The 17,045-nt window shown below is 31.7% G+C and overlaps 1 protein-coding gene across 1 annotated transcript in view; it reads right to left on the bottom strand.

Annotated features, from left to right (window-relative positions):
* LOC114324957 (cytochrome P450 6a9) overlaps positions 1-17,045 on the bottom strand; it is a 71,133-nt gene that overhangs the window by 21,455 nt on the left and 32,633 nt on the right. Inside the window, exons 3-5 of the mRNA XM_028272885.2 lie at positions 15,986-16,129; positions 10,293-10,478; positions 645-971 (exon numbers count right to left, since the gene is read on the bottom strand). Coding sequence (XP_028128686.2) covers positions 645-971; positions 10,293-10,478; positions 15,986-16,129 — 657 coding nt within the window. The remainder of the gene's footprint in view (positions 1-644; positions 972-10,292; positions 10,479-15,985; positions 16,130-17,045) is intronic.

Below are 17,045 nucleotides of genomic sequence, written 5' to 3'. Positions count from 1 at the left end.
AAATTTTACGAGTTCTCGCAAAAGAAAATGTCTTTGAAATAATCGCGTTTATCTACTTAATATATGACCGGCTTGTCAATATATAAGTACGTCTTAAACTTCGTCCCTTCGATTATTGCCAACTACAATGTCTTTCCTCAGAATCTAAAAATCGACTGACTACACAACCCTCACGCTAAAACAAATTCTCTTAAATACATCTAATTTCCCTTTTCCGTTTTCCCATGAGAACCAAACTATTAAAATTGGTTCAAAGTTGCGAATGTTATTCTTACTTAATTAGGCCTTAAAGATTCAACGTTAGCAGTATTTCGGACTGGCTACCGTAGTAATCCCAATTCGTTCCACCCATCTGGGCCAACGTGGACCATATGTGTGAGACTCTGATTTCGTTTTCGTAATAATAATTAAGAAAAATTATATACAGGGGAATTTAAAAATATAAGGTAAAATATTTACAATTCTACATTAATTTTCGTTTTCAGTCCCATCAAAAACAAAGTATGACCAAAATTAGCCATTCACCACACCGTGGTCAGTCTCTCGAGATATAAGCGTTTTTTGTTTGGAGGTGTGCCGCTCGGCTAACAGTAAAAAGTGGTACATAATAGATCAAAAAATTCCAGAAACTACTAGCAGCTTACCTGGAGTATGTTCTCCTTCTTTATTATTCTTAATATCAATCAACAGTTGCATAAAATCATTGCGATGAACTTGATTCTTTTCTCTATAATTAACTGTATCCGTAACAACTTTGCTAAAGAAATCAGAAACTTCTTTACGCAACATCTTCACACCAAACCGACGTGCTAAATTTGGGAAGATAGTAGCTGTCATAAATTTCAAATTTTCGAAGTTAGTTCTTTGGAAGATTTGTCTTCCATTTACTCTGAATGGGTTGTTTGGATCCTTGAAACTATTACATTCTAATCCAAACGCACAGGAACCAATGACGTCAGTTGCAAAATTACCTGAAAATATATAACTAATAAGTAATTTTTAAAAGAGAAAAAAGTTTTAAAGTAAATTTTTAGCAGAATAATAATACTCGTCTGTGGTCTCATTTAGGTGTCTACAAATCTACAACATTTCAAGTTGAAGCGTGTTTTGCCGTTAGCGTGTTTTGCCAAACAAAACGTTTAGGGCAGTCAATGAGGGTATTTGGCTCCGAATTCCATCCTACTAAATCGATTTACTCAATATTTTTACAGTAAGTAGGGAATAGCTCAAGAAACAAGGTATACCCCTATATTATACTGTGGTGCTTTTATCAGAGCCCCGTAACCGGGCGTGCAAGGCGTGTGACGCAAACGGGCGCAAACCTGAAAGGACGACAAACCGAAGGTTTGGTAAATAAGAAATATTTGTTTTAAATGAGATCATTTTTTTATACAATCTTAATTTTAATTTTTTCATGGGCTCATAGAGAAATCTCAAAAATCAAATATTGTGTTATTACTGAAAAAATAATGAAAATCTCAATTTGTATTTGGTGTTAATAATTAATAATTACTACAATTATTGTATTATTAAAAACAATATAATATCTGAATATTTGTTTTTCAGTATTAATGTTTTCTAAAGTAAAAAAAGAATATTTAGGGTATCGTGCATAGTTCCAAATATTATTCAATAAGTATGGACTGTACCCCAGATTCAAGTCGTACAAAGCAAATAAGCCTAATTTTGCGTTATGTTGTATTAAACGATAATTCTAAAAAAAGTTCAAATACAAGAGAGTTGTTTAGTAGCTTCTCGAATAATATTGGACACTATAGGGGAAGGGTTAGTTAATTTTGTAGTTGAACTATTACAAAATTTAAATTTAAAAGACATGAGACTCATGAGAAGTCAAGGGTATGATAACGGTGCCAATATGCGTGTATGATAAGAGTAGGATAATCCTCGAGCTTTTTATTCCACGCATTGCACATAACTTTAGTATCTAATGAATGATGCTGCTAAAGTGTCAAATAAAAATAGAAGACTTGTTTAATATAGCACAAGAACTTTACGTATTTTCATATTCCTATAATGGGATATTAGAAAACTACATGTTCCTGAGGTAAATCTAAAACTCCTAAGTGAGACAAGATGGTCGAGTAGGATAGTCGCTATAAAGCCATATAAAGGCTATAGCGGGATAAGATGGTAAAATCTGCACTCGGCTGGATTCTTAGTTGGGGTTGGGCAATCGAAAGTACATAATTCAAAAACCCCCTAACCAAATTTTTAGCTCCCTATGTGACCCCAGGTGTCCCCTATCGAAAAAAATGTGTTTTTTCGAAAAACATTTTTTTGGAGCGATCTTTTGCTTTAAAAAATGTGAAAAAAATTGTGAATGTACATTATTATACCCTAAATCCCACTGATTTTTTTCAGATTTTTTGGATCAAAATTGACGCCAGAAAAAATTTTTGAAGTTTTCAAAAAATTTTTAGGTTATGTAGGTAATTTTTGGCAAGCTCCGACAAAATTTTTTTTAGTGTATTTTTTTACGTTCTTTTGAATGGCAGGGATAGTTTTGCCATTTTCTCACCGGAAATTACTCAAAATTCGAAAAAACCCATTTTTTTGGTTACCCCCCTCATATTGTTAGTGTTTACTGAGCGATATTTTCTTTAAAAAATCTGAAAAAAATTATGAACATACATTCAGGCCCAAAAATATACTATTTTTTTTTCAGATTTTTTGGATCAAAATTGAAAAATTTTGAATTTTTCAAAAAATTTTTAGGTTATGTAGGTAATTTTTGGCGAGCGCCGACATAATTTTTTTTAGTGTATATTTTCCGTTCTTTTGAATGGCTGGGATAGCTTTGCCATTTTCTCGCCGGAAATTGCTCAAAATTCGAAAAAACCTATTTTTTTGGTTCCTCCCCCCCCCCCCCTCATATTTGTAGAGTTTACTGAGCGATCTGTTCTTTAAAAAATCTGAAAAAAATTATGAACATACATTGATGGCCAAAAACATACTGTTTTTTTTTTATCAGATTTTTTGGATCAAAATTGAGGCCAGAAAAAATTATTGAATTTTTCAAAAAATTTTTAGGGTATGTAGGTAATTTTTGGCTAGCTCCGATATAATTTTTTTTAGTGTATTTTTTCCTTCTTTTGAATGGCTTGGATAGTTTTGCCATTTTCTCGCCGGAAATTGCTCAAAATTCGAAAAAACCCATTTTTTGGTTTCCCCCCCTCATATTTTTAGTGTTTACTGAGCGATATTTTCTTAAAATAATCTGAAAAAAATTATGAACATACATTGTTATGCCCAAAAACATACTGATTTTTTTTAGATTTTTTGGATTAAAATTTTACTCAGGGAAATTTTTTGAATTTTTCAAAAAAAATCGTTTATGTAAGCCATTTTTGACAGACTTCGAAATAATTTGTGTATTTTTTTTCGTTCTTTTGAATAACTGGGTTAGATTTGCCATTTTCTCTCCGGGACTTCCTCACAATTCGAAAAGAGCCATTTCTTTGTGTCCCCCTATGTGTACACATAAACTCAACTGCATGTCAATAAATAACGATTTTTGATGTCAATAAATAACGATTTTCCGTTATTTTGAATTGCGTGATCAGGTTTTTTAAGAAGAGAAGGTAGCCATTTTGAAAAGAGAATATGCATAAAATACGACAAACTCTCTTTGTTGATATTTTTCCTATGTTTTTAGTAGACAACCTTAACCCTTAACTATAGGTACATGGCTACCTTAATTACATTATGTATAGATCAATTCATAGATATTTCTTCGTCTTAGTTGTGTTTTCCGATTTCTCAATTGAAATTACCATATTAATATTACCTTTTGCGTATTTATTAATTAAGTTAAGGTAATTGAAAGTTAATTTTTTGATACGCTAGAGTACCTATTTTAAAAAATATATCAATATTAAAAATATTTAAATATATATAGACATTATTAATGTTATTAATAAGTAATTATAAGTAATTAATAAGTAATTAATAAGTAATTAATAAGTAATAAGTAATTATTAAAAACGTTTTCACAGCATGAAATATGCCATACAGTTATAGGCAAACGTTTATTTTCAACTTTATTTGATTTATTAATTTTACTTTTCAAAGGTGTAAAGTAAATAAAATTATTCGTTAAAAGTTACATTTTAAATAAGCAAACACGTTTGCACCGTAATCAAGTTATTTCCATAAATGTAGCTTACTAAATAAGTATGTGAATATCTACATATTTATATTTTCAATCCATGATATACATAGATAGAATAATACAATAATACTATAGGTAAGCATAAGACAATTCGTGCTCGATTTTCCACGTGCTGCGCACTGTGCCGGCGAGAAAATGGCAAAACTATCCCAGCCATTCAAAAGAACGGAAAAATATACACTAAAAAAAATTATGTCGGACCTAGCCAAAAATTACCTACATAACCTAAAAATTTTTTGAAAAATTCAAAATTTTTCAATTTTGATCCAAAAAATCTGAAAAAAAACCAGTATATTTTTGGGCATCAATGTATGTTCATAATTTTTTTCAGATTTTTTAAAGGAAAGATCGGTCAGTAAACACTAAAAATATGAGGGGGGAACCAAAAAATGGGTTTTTTCGAATTTTGAGCAATTTCCGGCGAGAAAATGGCAAAACTATCCCAGCCATTCAAAAGAACGGAAAAAAATACACTAAAAAAAATTATGTCGGCGCTCGCCAAAAATTACCTACACAACCTAAAATTTTTTTGAAAAATTCAAAATTTTTCAATTTTGATCCAAAAAATCTGAAAAAAAAATAGTATATTTTTGGGCATCAATGTATGTTCATAATTTTTTTCAGATTTTTTAAAGAAAAGATCGCTCAGTAAACACTAAAAATATGAGGGGGGTAACAAAAAAAAATGGGTTTTTTCGAATTTTGAGTAATTTCCGGCGAGAAAATGGCAAAACTATCCCTGCCATTCAAAAGAACTGAAAAAAATACACTAAAAAAAATTATGTCGGAGGTATCCAAAAATTACCTACATAACCTAAAAATTTTTTGAGGAATTCAATAATTTTATCTAGCCTCAATTTTGATCCAAAAAATCTGATAAAAAAAACAGTATGTTTTTGGCCATCAATGTATGTTTATAATTGTTTTTCAGATTTTTTAAAGAACAGATCGCTCAGTAAACACTAAAAATATGAGGGGGGGAACCAAAAAAATGGGTTTTTTTCGAATTTTGAGCAATTTCCGGCCAGAAAATGGCAAAACTATCACAGCCATTCAAAAGAACGGAAAAATATACACTAAAAAAAATTATGTCAGACCTAGCCAAAAATTACCTACATAACCTAAAAAATTTTTGAAAAATTCAAAATTTTTCAATTTTGATCCAAAAAATCGGAAAAAAAAACAGTATATTTTTGGGCATCATTGTATGTTCATAATTTTTTTCAGATTTTTTAAAGGAAAGATCGGTAAGTAAACACTAAAAATATGAGGGGGGAACCAAAAAATGGGTTTTTTCGAATTTTGAGCAATTTCCGGCGAGAAAATGGCAAAACTATCCCAGCCATTCAAAATAACGGAAAAAAATACACTAAAAAAAATTATGTCGGCGCTCGCCAAAAATTACCTACATAACCTAAAAATTTTTTGAAAAATTCAAAATTTTTCAATTTTGATCCAAAAAATCTGAAAAAAAAAATAGTATATTTTTGGGCCTGAATGTATGTTCATAATTTTTTTCAGATTTTTTAAAGAAAAGATCGCTCAGTAAACACTAAAAATATGAGGGGGGTAACCAAAAAAATGGGTTTTTTCGAATTTTGAGTAATTTCCGGCGAGAAAATGGCAAAACTATCCCTGCCATTCAAAAGAACGTAAAAAAATACACTAAAAAAAATTTTGTCGGAGCTAGCCAAAAATTACCTACATAACCTAAAATTTTTTTGAAAACTTCAAAAATTTTTTCTGACGTCAATTTTAATCCAAAAAATCTAAAAAAAATCAGTGGGATTTAGGGTATAATAATGTACATTCACAATTTTTTTCACATTTTTTAAAGCAAAAGATCGCTCCAAAAAAAAGTTTTTCGAAAAAACACATTTTTTTCGATAGGGGACACCTGGGGTCACATAGGGAGCTAAAAATTTGGTAGGGGGTTTTTGAATTATGTACTTTCGATTGCCCAACCCCAACTAAGAATCCAGCCGAGTGCAGATTTTACCATCTTATCCCGCTATAGCCTTTTATATAATTAAAATTTGTGAGAATCTTACAAATATAGCAGATAATGATACCTTTAACATAGAAATGGAATTAGATATTATTAGAATAATTGATAAAGTCCTAAGTTCGAGTAGATTTGATATGATGTTTGGTTATGATCATTTGTTTGGGTTTTTAGTGATATTATTACATTAAGTGACGATGATATTTTAAAAAAAAACTGTCTTGCTTTTCAACGAAAGTTAATTGATCCATTAAAAACTGTACCTGCTACTAAAAACTCGTAAGAATCAATATACAGTGGAACCTCGATAACTCGGATTAATCGGGACCGCGACCGATCCGGGTTATCGAAAATCCGAGATAGCCGGAGAATATGGTAAAAATTAATAAAATACGGTATACTTACAGATAAACTCCGTTAGAATTGAAATAACATGAAATATATTTATAAATATGCACAGTACCTACTCATTAAAATTACTAAAAAAAACACCAAACCCAAACGTAAGCAAATGGAAGCGAACAATACAAGACACACAATACTAAAGACCATTGTTTATAAAATAATTTTTTAAATAGTCTTTCCTAAACAATGCTGACAGTTTGAAATAAAAAGGAATAGATACTACAGACAGGTGGCTGTTGTTTCTGCGGCGTGTGCTATGAGTCATTTTTAATATCGTATAGTTCAAACACACATAAGTACACATTATCTCTCAAATATTATATTACATACATTTTTATTGTTGAAAGGTTTGTCTGATAATTAACTATTTTGATTGGAAATAAGCAACAATTAAATTGAAAAATACAAAATATTGAAAATCAAAATGTTTATCTGATGAAAATCGGTCCGGGTTAGCCGGACTTCCGGGTTATCGGGGGCCGACTTATCGGGGTTCCACTGTATTGGAAAGTATCTTACATCTCTACCAAATATCACTTTTTCATTAAGGATCCTCCTCACTTTAACTGTGTCTGTTCCTGTTACTTCTGGTGGTGAGAGATCATTTTCAAAATTAATGTTATTAAAAATTACTTTAGTTCTACTGTGGTAGAGGAAATATTATTCTGGTTTGGCAATATTATCTATATAGCAAGAGCTCGTCAATGAAATTGACTTTGAAGATAATATAAAAGAAGTTGATGCAATCAAATCTAGAAAAACACAAATATAATTCAATTTAGATTTAAGCTGTCGCTTTCTAGATTTAAGAGCGTAGGCGCAAAATTTCGGACCAATGTTGTTTAAATGTACGCATTTTTTCGAATCTTGAGAAAACTAATAACTATTTTTGAAAAATTTAAACGCAGAATGAAAGATTACATTATTACCAAAGGCCGAAAGTCCATTAGAATAAACAAAAAGTATTTTTTAGAATGAGATATTAAAAATTAAAAATTAGACTAAATTTTCACTTTTCTTCACCCCTATAACTTTTTAAAACATAAACATTATAGAAGTTTCTAGGGACTTTCAGCCCTTGGTAATAATGAAATCTTTCATTCTGCGTTTAAATTTTTGAAAAATACTTAGGTACGTAGGTACATATTAGTTTTCTCAGGATTCAATAAAAAAATGAATGCATATAGAAAGCATTGGCCCGAAATTTTGCGCCTACACTCTTAACTAATATATTAATGTTTTACTTGTTTTCTTTGCCATCATCAGCAAATCAGTTCTCGCAATTTCTGTTGTTTTATTACAAGTAAAAAGTAAAAAAATATAGATTTGTTTCATAAGTGGTTATGTTGTAGTAGATTTAAGGGCCCAACACGGACCATCATCAGGAACAACCAACCAACAGGAAGGAGAAATAATAAGTTAGGCTCAGTATAGTTAAACCACAACATCCACATTAAGAATTAATTAAAATTGTACTACTTCACATTTTTTAAAACAAATCTGAAGGGTGCTGGGCGCAATTTTTGGGAAGAAATTGTTTAAATTATTGTTTTAAACAAATACAAAAGATCACTTTTTGCTCTGGAACATATGTTTTTAGATTTTTTGGGTCATTCTAAACAAGAAAGGTATCTTATATTTTTTTAAAAATTGATAGTTTTCGAGTTATAGCCGATTAAAAATCTGAAAATTGCGAAAATACGCATTTTCGAGGCTTAAAAACTCATACTTAAATTAGTATTTTTGAGGTTTCCAGATGCTTATACCGAAGATTAAAGATTCAGCTTCAAGATTCTGAAGAGTGATCTCGTCTAACCGTAATTTATACCGTTGTTTTTTAATTGTTAAATATGCGTGTTTATCCGATTTTTTTGCCGGTGCGGCGCGCTCTATTTCAAAAATCTCCTATATTCCTCCGAAAAATATTTTTTTAGATTATTTGGGATATTCTAAATAAAATAAGTTTTTTGACATTTTTCTCAAAAGTTAATAGTTTTAAAGTTATAACCGATTTAAAATCCGAAAAATGACCAAAAAAACGCATTTTTGGATTTTAAATCGCTTATAACTTTAAAACTGTTAACTTTTGAGAAATATGTCAAGAATCTTATTTTATTTAGAATGCCCCAAAAACGGTTTAAATTAAGGTTAAACGCAATCACTCTTCAGAATCTTAAAGCTAAATGTTTAAACTTTAATTTAAGTATCTGGAAACCTCCAAAAAAGCTAATTTAAATATGAGTTTTTAGGCGTCGAAAATGCGTATTTTAGCATTTTTCAGATTTTAAATTGACTATAACTCGAAAACTATCAATTTTTGAGAAAGTTTAGAAAATACCTTTCTTGTTTAGAATGACCCACAAAACTTAAAAATATATGTTCCGGAACAAAAAAACATAATCTTTTGTATTTGTTTAAAAAAATTGTTTAAACAATTTCTGATTCCTCCCGGCACCCTTCATATTTGTTTAAAGGGGACATTTTTGAATAGGAATCCACAAAGAAACCGAATCAGAAATTTTTCCAGACGGGAGCGGTCTCACCACATGGACTACTAACCTTTTCACTGCGGTAACCGGACATATACGTAAAATAATTTCGTGCCCGTACAACGGGAACCGGATAAATACGCGTAACCTTTTTCGGCATTCGCTGCGGTAACCGTATGAATCAGATATTGTTTGCGTATTGTATGTTGACTATAGAAGAGAGTTAGGCATATTATATCAAAATTTACAATATGTACATTTAAAATTTTTATATTTTACTGCGGGAGCCGTACAAATCCGCACCTTTTTATACAGGTACGCACTCTGGAGAATTTACTTGTAAAATCTTAGGATTTCCCTTCGCTGTATTTATATAGGATAGTGTTTTTCAGCTTATTTCATTTTAGAATTCAATTGTGTGAATTACAACTGCTAATAACCTGATTATTGACTTTGAAAAAAGTACAAGAGCGTTATGGCCGGTAATTTGTAAATAATCTAATAAAAATAATAGTAAATAATCTGAGATTTTTGGGTTGCATTTTCAAGAATTTGTGTTTGTAGCATTTAGCATCCAAATGATTGCAAATGAGGGCCGAAAATTGCAAAACACGTATCCGGTTTTGCCACTCCTAATAAAAGTCGGAAAAATCTTTAAAAACAAAATTACAAACAGTTGAACAAGGTCTGTCACGTCGGCAAATTATTAATTTTCAAGAATCTAACAGCAACAAATGACAACAACAACAACAGTTACTTCTACAAAATTGCAATTACAGTCCTGAATACACTTGTACTGATACACTGCGCGAACCTACATAGTACTACATCGACTGACTGCGGCAACCGGATTGATCAGCACAGGCGTGAAACAGCCGTACCAGAGACCACACTACTCTTATAACTAGCCTCAGCGAAAAGGTTAAGGAAGTAATATGTACTCATGTGGAGAGTCCATCTTAATGGGCGTCCATACCCATGGGAAGGGGGGGCGTGGCCCCCCTTGCTTTTCGTCGGTTGCTTCTACTATACCTATATTCTCATCCAAAGTATACAAAATGTAGCATCATCTTCACGTCTGGTCCCCCCTAGAAATTTTTATATGGGCGCCCATGTCCATCTTGTGAATTTTTATAAAATATGTTCTTTTTCCCTTTACTATTAAATACATTAAGAATTACTAAATAAACCTTGACCTTACCTAATATATTTTTTATATCAATAGGCTCATGGTGGGATATCTCTTCAACTAAATATTTGTTAAGTTGAGTTCCGCACTGAGCTATAGTTTGGAACATGGCTCTCATTTTACCAGAGGTGAAAGTTGGCGTAAATTTTGTTCGTAGGTTTCTCCACTTCTTTCCTCCAATAGCAAAAAGATGTGCACCTAAAAAATTAACAGAATGTTTATAATTATAATATGTATAAGTGTGTTTACTTCGAATCATTTCGAAATAGTGAGTAAGGGCGGGGTCCACTATTAGTGCGTTGCGTTGCCTCTGCTGGAGCTCCCGAGACCTTTCGTAAGGATATAAATTGTTACTGAGGGAATTAGTTATTTTGGTGAAATAAAAACTAAAATTCAACCGGAATAGCGGCTCCCGGTCCCAGCTACTTTGTCTTAACCAATTTACTCCAGACCACACCTTGGTACGTGAAGCGAACCACATGGGACCACATATTGAAAAGAAAGGTAAGGAATGAGCCCTACCAGTACCACAGCATAATAAATCTAACAGCAGTGACGGTATTCGCCTTCGAGAGTGTCACTGCTGAAGGTACCGGATATGGTTTTCTAATATCCTTGTCAAATAGGATTCTGCTCTCATTAGAGCTGTATACAATTACTTCCTGGCGGTCTCCTCCTTTTTGACATTTTCCTATCTCCGTCAATTTTTCTTCTACTTTTTCCATATCGAATTTTACCGCATTCTTGAATTTTTCTTCCACCTTTTCAATTTTCTCTATCTCCTCAGCAATCTGATTTACCTCTTCCTGCATTTTCTCTAAATAAACCTTCATATCTTCATATTTTCCATTCGGTTTTGAAGTTTCAAGAAATTTTCTTTTTATTGTTTCATAATATTATCTCATTTTGTTTTACTATCTGTTCATTTTGTTGTTATTCTTTTAAATTTTTTAAAGCGAATAAAAAATAAGGTGATTTCAACATTTTTTGTGTTGGTCAACTAAAATACCAACATGTAAGTTCAAGAAACTTCAGTCATAGAATCCATTAAAATGCGTTTTCAAGGGGTTAAATATCAAACATTTTTCCGGACCCCGCCTTCCGCTGGGGGGTAAACCCCCAAACCCCGTGCCAGGGGGCCCCAGATCACCTTTGCGCCGGGGCCCCTAACATCGTAGTTACGGCCCTGGTCGTTTTCATATATTTTTTTTTTACAATTATTTAATGCTATCAAAGGAGATATTCAGAATCGTCTATAATTTCTACGTTTATTTCGATGATGGCGTAATAATAGTAACAAAAGAACACGTTAAAAATGATAAAAACAACGACGCAGCGACACAACACACTAATGGGGCCTCACTACAGGAATTGTATGGAATGGAAATGTTCGTCATCATTGGCTCTACAATCCATGGAGGGTCTTGGCCTGTTCCAGAATCAGCTTCCATCCATTCCTTCGTATCCTTCGTCTTGGTTTTCCAATTTCGCACTCTAGTCCAGAGTAATAAGCATTTTCTCGAGACACTCAAAGATCCACTGACTACTTTTTTAGTTATTGTAGACCTATAAAAAGAAAACCTACCTGTTACCTGTCTAGAGTTCGCGTCCGTTTTTTAATTATTAACAATTTAGTGCAAAAATAGCGATTTTTCGATTATTTGCACTACATTCAAAAGCTAAATAGTTGACATAAAATTACAAAATTCAGTGTTTGAGAACATTGAAAAAAATTCAAAATGCCGATTTTTGAAAGTTAAAAAGTTAATTTGTGGCTACGCAAACTGCAAAATAAGTGAAAATCTGTAAGTATTTGTTTATACCAGACACCTTTATTTTGCAATAAGATAAGACAGAAAATAATGAAGATAGGGCAATTCTGAGAATGCCAAATGAAAGTAGAAGAGTGATAGTATCAAAATGTATTAAAAAAAGATAAAAAAAAATAATATAGTCAAAAATCCTAATGCCAAATTTTTGAAATTTTGTAGTTTATAAACATTTAGAATAACTTTAAAAATGTTGTCCGTAAAAACAATATTTTTATATATTCGAAAAGATAGTATTTTAGCACGAATTTTCAAATAAAAAAATTTAGCATATGTTTATTTGGGACAAAGTTAGCCATATGTTTTTTTTAATTCACAGTTAATTTGTTTATAATAATTAAGGAATCTCATTAATACCATTTTAAAGGATGGGATTTTTTATTTTTTCTTAAAAAATTTGCACCAACATTGTACCTTTACAGCTCCCTCTACGATTTTTCAAAAATGTAGTTTAAACGATTACTAGGGGGAACCTACAAATCGACCGAGTTAAAATACCGAAAAAGCAATTTCAAACTAATATAATTTTCTGTATCTCCGGATCAACTCAATGGATTTTGATCTTTCTTTTTTTAATTTGTATGTAATTTCTACGTGAATTACAAATATGCAATTTGTTTATAAATTTATGAATTAAGAAACGGTCTAATTTGTTTAAACAATTCTTGAAAAAATATTTTTTTAACAAAAATCTATTTTTTAATCTTAGTATCATTAATGATCATAGAAAAAGTTAAAGTACACTTTAATAAATAAATATTTTTATTAGATAATTATTTATTGAAGATAATTTATTTATTAAAGTATACCTTAACTTTTTCTATGATTAATAACGATAGTATGATTAAAATCATGGATTTTTGGGAAAAATTATTTTTTCAAAAATTGTTTAAACAAATTAGACTGTTTATTAATTAATAAATGTCTAGACAAAATGCATATTTGTAACGTACAGAAAAATTACATAAAAATTAAAGAACGATCAAAATATATTAGTAGATCCCGATGTATAGAAAATGATAGTAGTTTTAAGTTGCCTTTTTTAGTTTTTGAACTCGTGCATTCGTCGGCTCCCAACTCCCCCTTCACTTACCACGACTAGTCACCAATTGAACTACATTTTTAAAAATTCGTGTTAAATACAGTAGGAAAAATGAAAGAATACCCATGAACGCACGTATAAAACAAGCTGTATTTTCCTGTCACCGTGTCACACAAAAGATTGGCCAGCGCAAGTACATGTAATAATTATTTATTGTTACATGTACTTGCACTACACAATTTTCTTTGTGACACGGTGACAGGAAAATACAGCGTGTTTTATATGTTCGTTCATGGGTATTCTTTCATTTTTCCGACTGTACCAGCTTTTCTAATATGTAAAATTTTCTACGGACAATATTTTTAAAGTTATTCTAAATGTTTATAAAATACAAATTTTCACAAATTTGGCATTAGGATTTTTGACTACATTAGGTAATTTTTTATCTTTTTTCAGTACATTTTGATAGCATCAGTTTTCTACTTTCATTTGGCATACGCAGAATTGAATTATCTTCATTATTTTCTGTCTTATGTTATTGCAAAGTAAAGGTCTCTGGGAAAAACAATTAGAATAACTCTTAACATAATTAATGGATCGGTCTCAAATTTTGAGGGTTTGTTAAGTACCCCAATACCCAACTTTTGGTGAAACATTAAAATTCTAAGGTAGTTTTAGTAAAAGCTATTAACAAATATCGATGTTCACTTATTTTGCAGTTTGCGTAGCAACAAATTACCTTTTTAACATTCAAAAATCGGCATTTTGAAGGTTTTCTAATGTTCTAAAAAATTAAATTTTGTAATTGTATGTCAATTATTTAGCTTTTGAATGGGGTGGAAAAAATCGAAAAAATCGTGATTTTTGCACTAAATTGTAAATAATTAAAAAACGGACTCGAACTCTAGGCAGGAAACAAGTAGGTTTTCTTCCTATATGTCTACAATATCCTTTGAGTGTCCCAAATATGGTCTATTTCTAGCTTATTACCCTGGAGTACTCCTAACACTCGCAAGTCCTCTTCCACCTGGTCCTTAAATCGTACTCTGGGCCTGCCTCTTCTTCTCACACCATCCGGTCTCTGGCTATAATTGTGTTTCGGCGGATCCATCTCATTCATTCTCTCCAAGTGACCTAGCCACCGCAGTGTTTATTTTGATACATCTACCAATACTAGGCTTACTATAAAGGCGGTAAAGCTCAAAAGTATTTTACGTTCAAAACAGCCCACGTTTCGGACGCGTAAGTGAGGACGGGCTTGATTCGAGTTCTCTATATCAATATTTTTGAAGTTATACTTCTTTAGGCGAGATGGGAGTGAATTTTACATCAAAATCCTTAGTGCCGGACGCACGCGCGTTATACCTTTGCTCTGATTGGATGTTCAAATGATATGTCAAAAATTATCCAATATGGCGGATGTAGCACAGCTGTGGTTTGATGTGGTCTATTTTTGTGGTTATGGTTGTTGTGTTATAAAATTTGTGAGAAGAGAAACAACAGACAAAAGTTAGTTAATAGTTATACTGCCTTTTTAAATAGTTTGCGTATAAATTTTTGGACTTATTAACATAGAAAAGATGCCAGGTGTGGAAGCCCATCAAACAGAGAAGTGGAGTTTTATTCTGTGACTGCCGTTTTCAATCACAAAATTACTGATAAGAACCGATTATCTCAAAGGCGTAGAAATCTGTGGATAACATCAATCAAGCGGGACCATCTCATACAAAAACTAAAGAATCACAGAATCACAGTAGAGTATATTTTATTGCTGGTAAGTGATTTAAAAATAATTACCTTATGTTTTTTTCAAGTGGATATAACAATTAAAAAATAAGTAATGAAGAATGTTGGCAAATTTGTATAGAAATGACAAGTTTTTGAGTGATTTAAACAATTTGAAAAGCAGACATCTCCTCTTTATTATAACATATAAGCCATTTAGTAAATGTATTATTTATTATAATTTTTGTGTCTTTGGATTTGTCTTCCTTGGGCGTAAAATAATAAAATATCTATTTTTATATCTCACTTGTCGCCGTGATGTGTAATTATGTATATCCGAAACGTCAATTACAGGCGCCTTGATAGCCTGGTTGGTAGAGCATTGGACCAGAGATCGAGCGATCGCGAGATTGCGGGTTCAAATCCCGGACGATTCACATTCTTTTTTTTTTGGCATTGTTAAGTTTTGGTTAATTTTTGGTAATTGTTAATTTTTTGTATTGTAACTGTTAAGTATATTAATTTCGTTGAAATTATATAATAGAAGTATAACTTCTTACGTGCATACAAAGTACACACACATTCTATTTTTGTTCTTGTTGTGACTGTGTTTGATGTTAAAAGTTTCTTTAATCCATAATACGCTATATTTGCTAGATATATGTATACGTCTGTTAACCTCTGCAGCTACTGTATTACTCTGGTTAATTCGCGAGCCTAGATATACGAAATCTCTTACTCCTACGAAAGTATATGTTCCAACCGTTATATCTTCAGGTTTAGCTACTTGATTATTATTTGTGACCTTCATATACTTAGTTTTATTAGTATTAACGTGTAGTCCCATTCCTTTTGCTGCTGCTTTCGATGCCATGATTGAATAAGGTCCGCCTTTCTTTTTGCTATAATATCAATTTCATCTGCATACAATGGTCCCCCTTGTTGTTATTCCAGATTGTCAATTAGCTTTCTCTAGGACAATGTTGAAGGGCATGATAGGTATCTCCCTGTCCTGTTTGTGTCTATGAAAATGGAAATGTTAGTAACTTAGCAGTGTCACTATATTCTACATGCTTTTTCTTTAAATAATAAGATTTAATATTACTTACTGATTGGTTCATCTTTTTCATTCACATAAATTCCTCTATCGACGAAATGATTGAAATCTTTAGTTAAAATAAGTTTAATAATATCTAAATCCAATGGCATGTATACTGGAGAAACCATATTGTATAATCCAAGATGTTTCCATCCTAAAACAGAAATTGAAATACAAAACTTACTTCAAAATTAACCAACAATTAGATACAAACAATATTCACAATAATATTTATAATTTACGAAATGCTGTATTTTATATTACGAGGGTGAATCAAATATGAACCGACCTTTCCGTCCCCGCTTACTCCTGTGGTCGAAGGTTATAGTCTTCCTGTGGTGGAAGAGAGCCCAGTTCCAGATTGAATATACCCAGGAACGTTGAAATTGATCAGTGAAGAGAACATCGGAATATTTGTCCTTTTATTCAATCGCATTTATGATGATTATAGAAACCCCAAGGTTTAGAGAGGAAGCGAAGATAAAATGTGAAGAAAAGAAGAAAGCCTTTTTTACAATACAGGCATACAACCAATACAAACGAATCGGAAACGAAACGAATATTATAGTCAAAAAAATAGAAAGGGAACACTGGAGAAGATTCTCAAAACAGATGGATCACGACTTTTACGGAACACAAAAAGAAGTACGGAGAATGATCAGAGGACAAAGAAAGGTGTAAACGAATTAATAAAAACAAAACACATGCAGGAGGAAACATGGGCAGACTACTTCGATAATGTGCAGATGATAATGAACCACCAACACCTGAAGTAACGACAAACGAAGAAGTAAACATTGAGGAGGGAGAAGTAAAGGAACCATTAAGAAAATTAAAAAATAGCAAATCTCTAGGAGAGGACAGAATATCGAACGAACTCCTAATAAAGTACGGAGGACAAGATCTAACTAAATAACTATTAAAACTAATACAAAAAATAATAGAACAAAACAGAATTCCCCTCAAGAATGAAGATCAAGCATTCTAATACCTCTCTTCAAAAAAGGAGACAAACCGAACCCGGGGAATTACAAAGGAATTAACTTATTAAATACAACATTAAGGCTAAG

The sequence above is a fragment of the Diabrotica virgifera genome, chromosome 1 (genome assembly GCF_917563875.1).
Source record: "Diabrotica virgifera virgifera chromosome 1, PGI_DIABVI_V3a".
Classification (NCBI taxonomy): domain Eukaryota; kingdom Metazoa; phylum Arthropoda; class Insecta; order Coleoptera; family Chrysomelidae; genus Diabrotica; species Diabrotica virgifera.
Note: the sequence above shows the minus strand (reverse complement) of the source record. Positions and strands in the feature narration are given on the sequence as shown.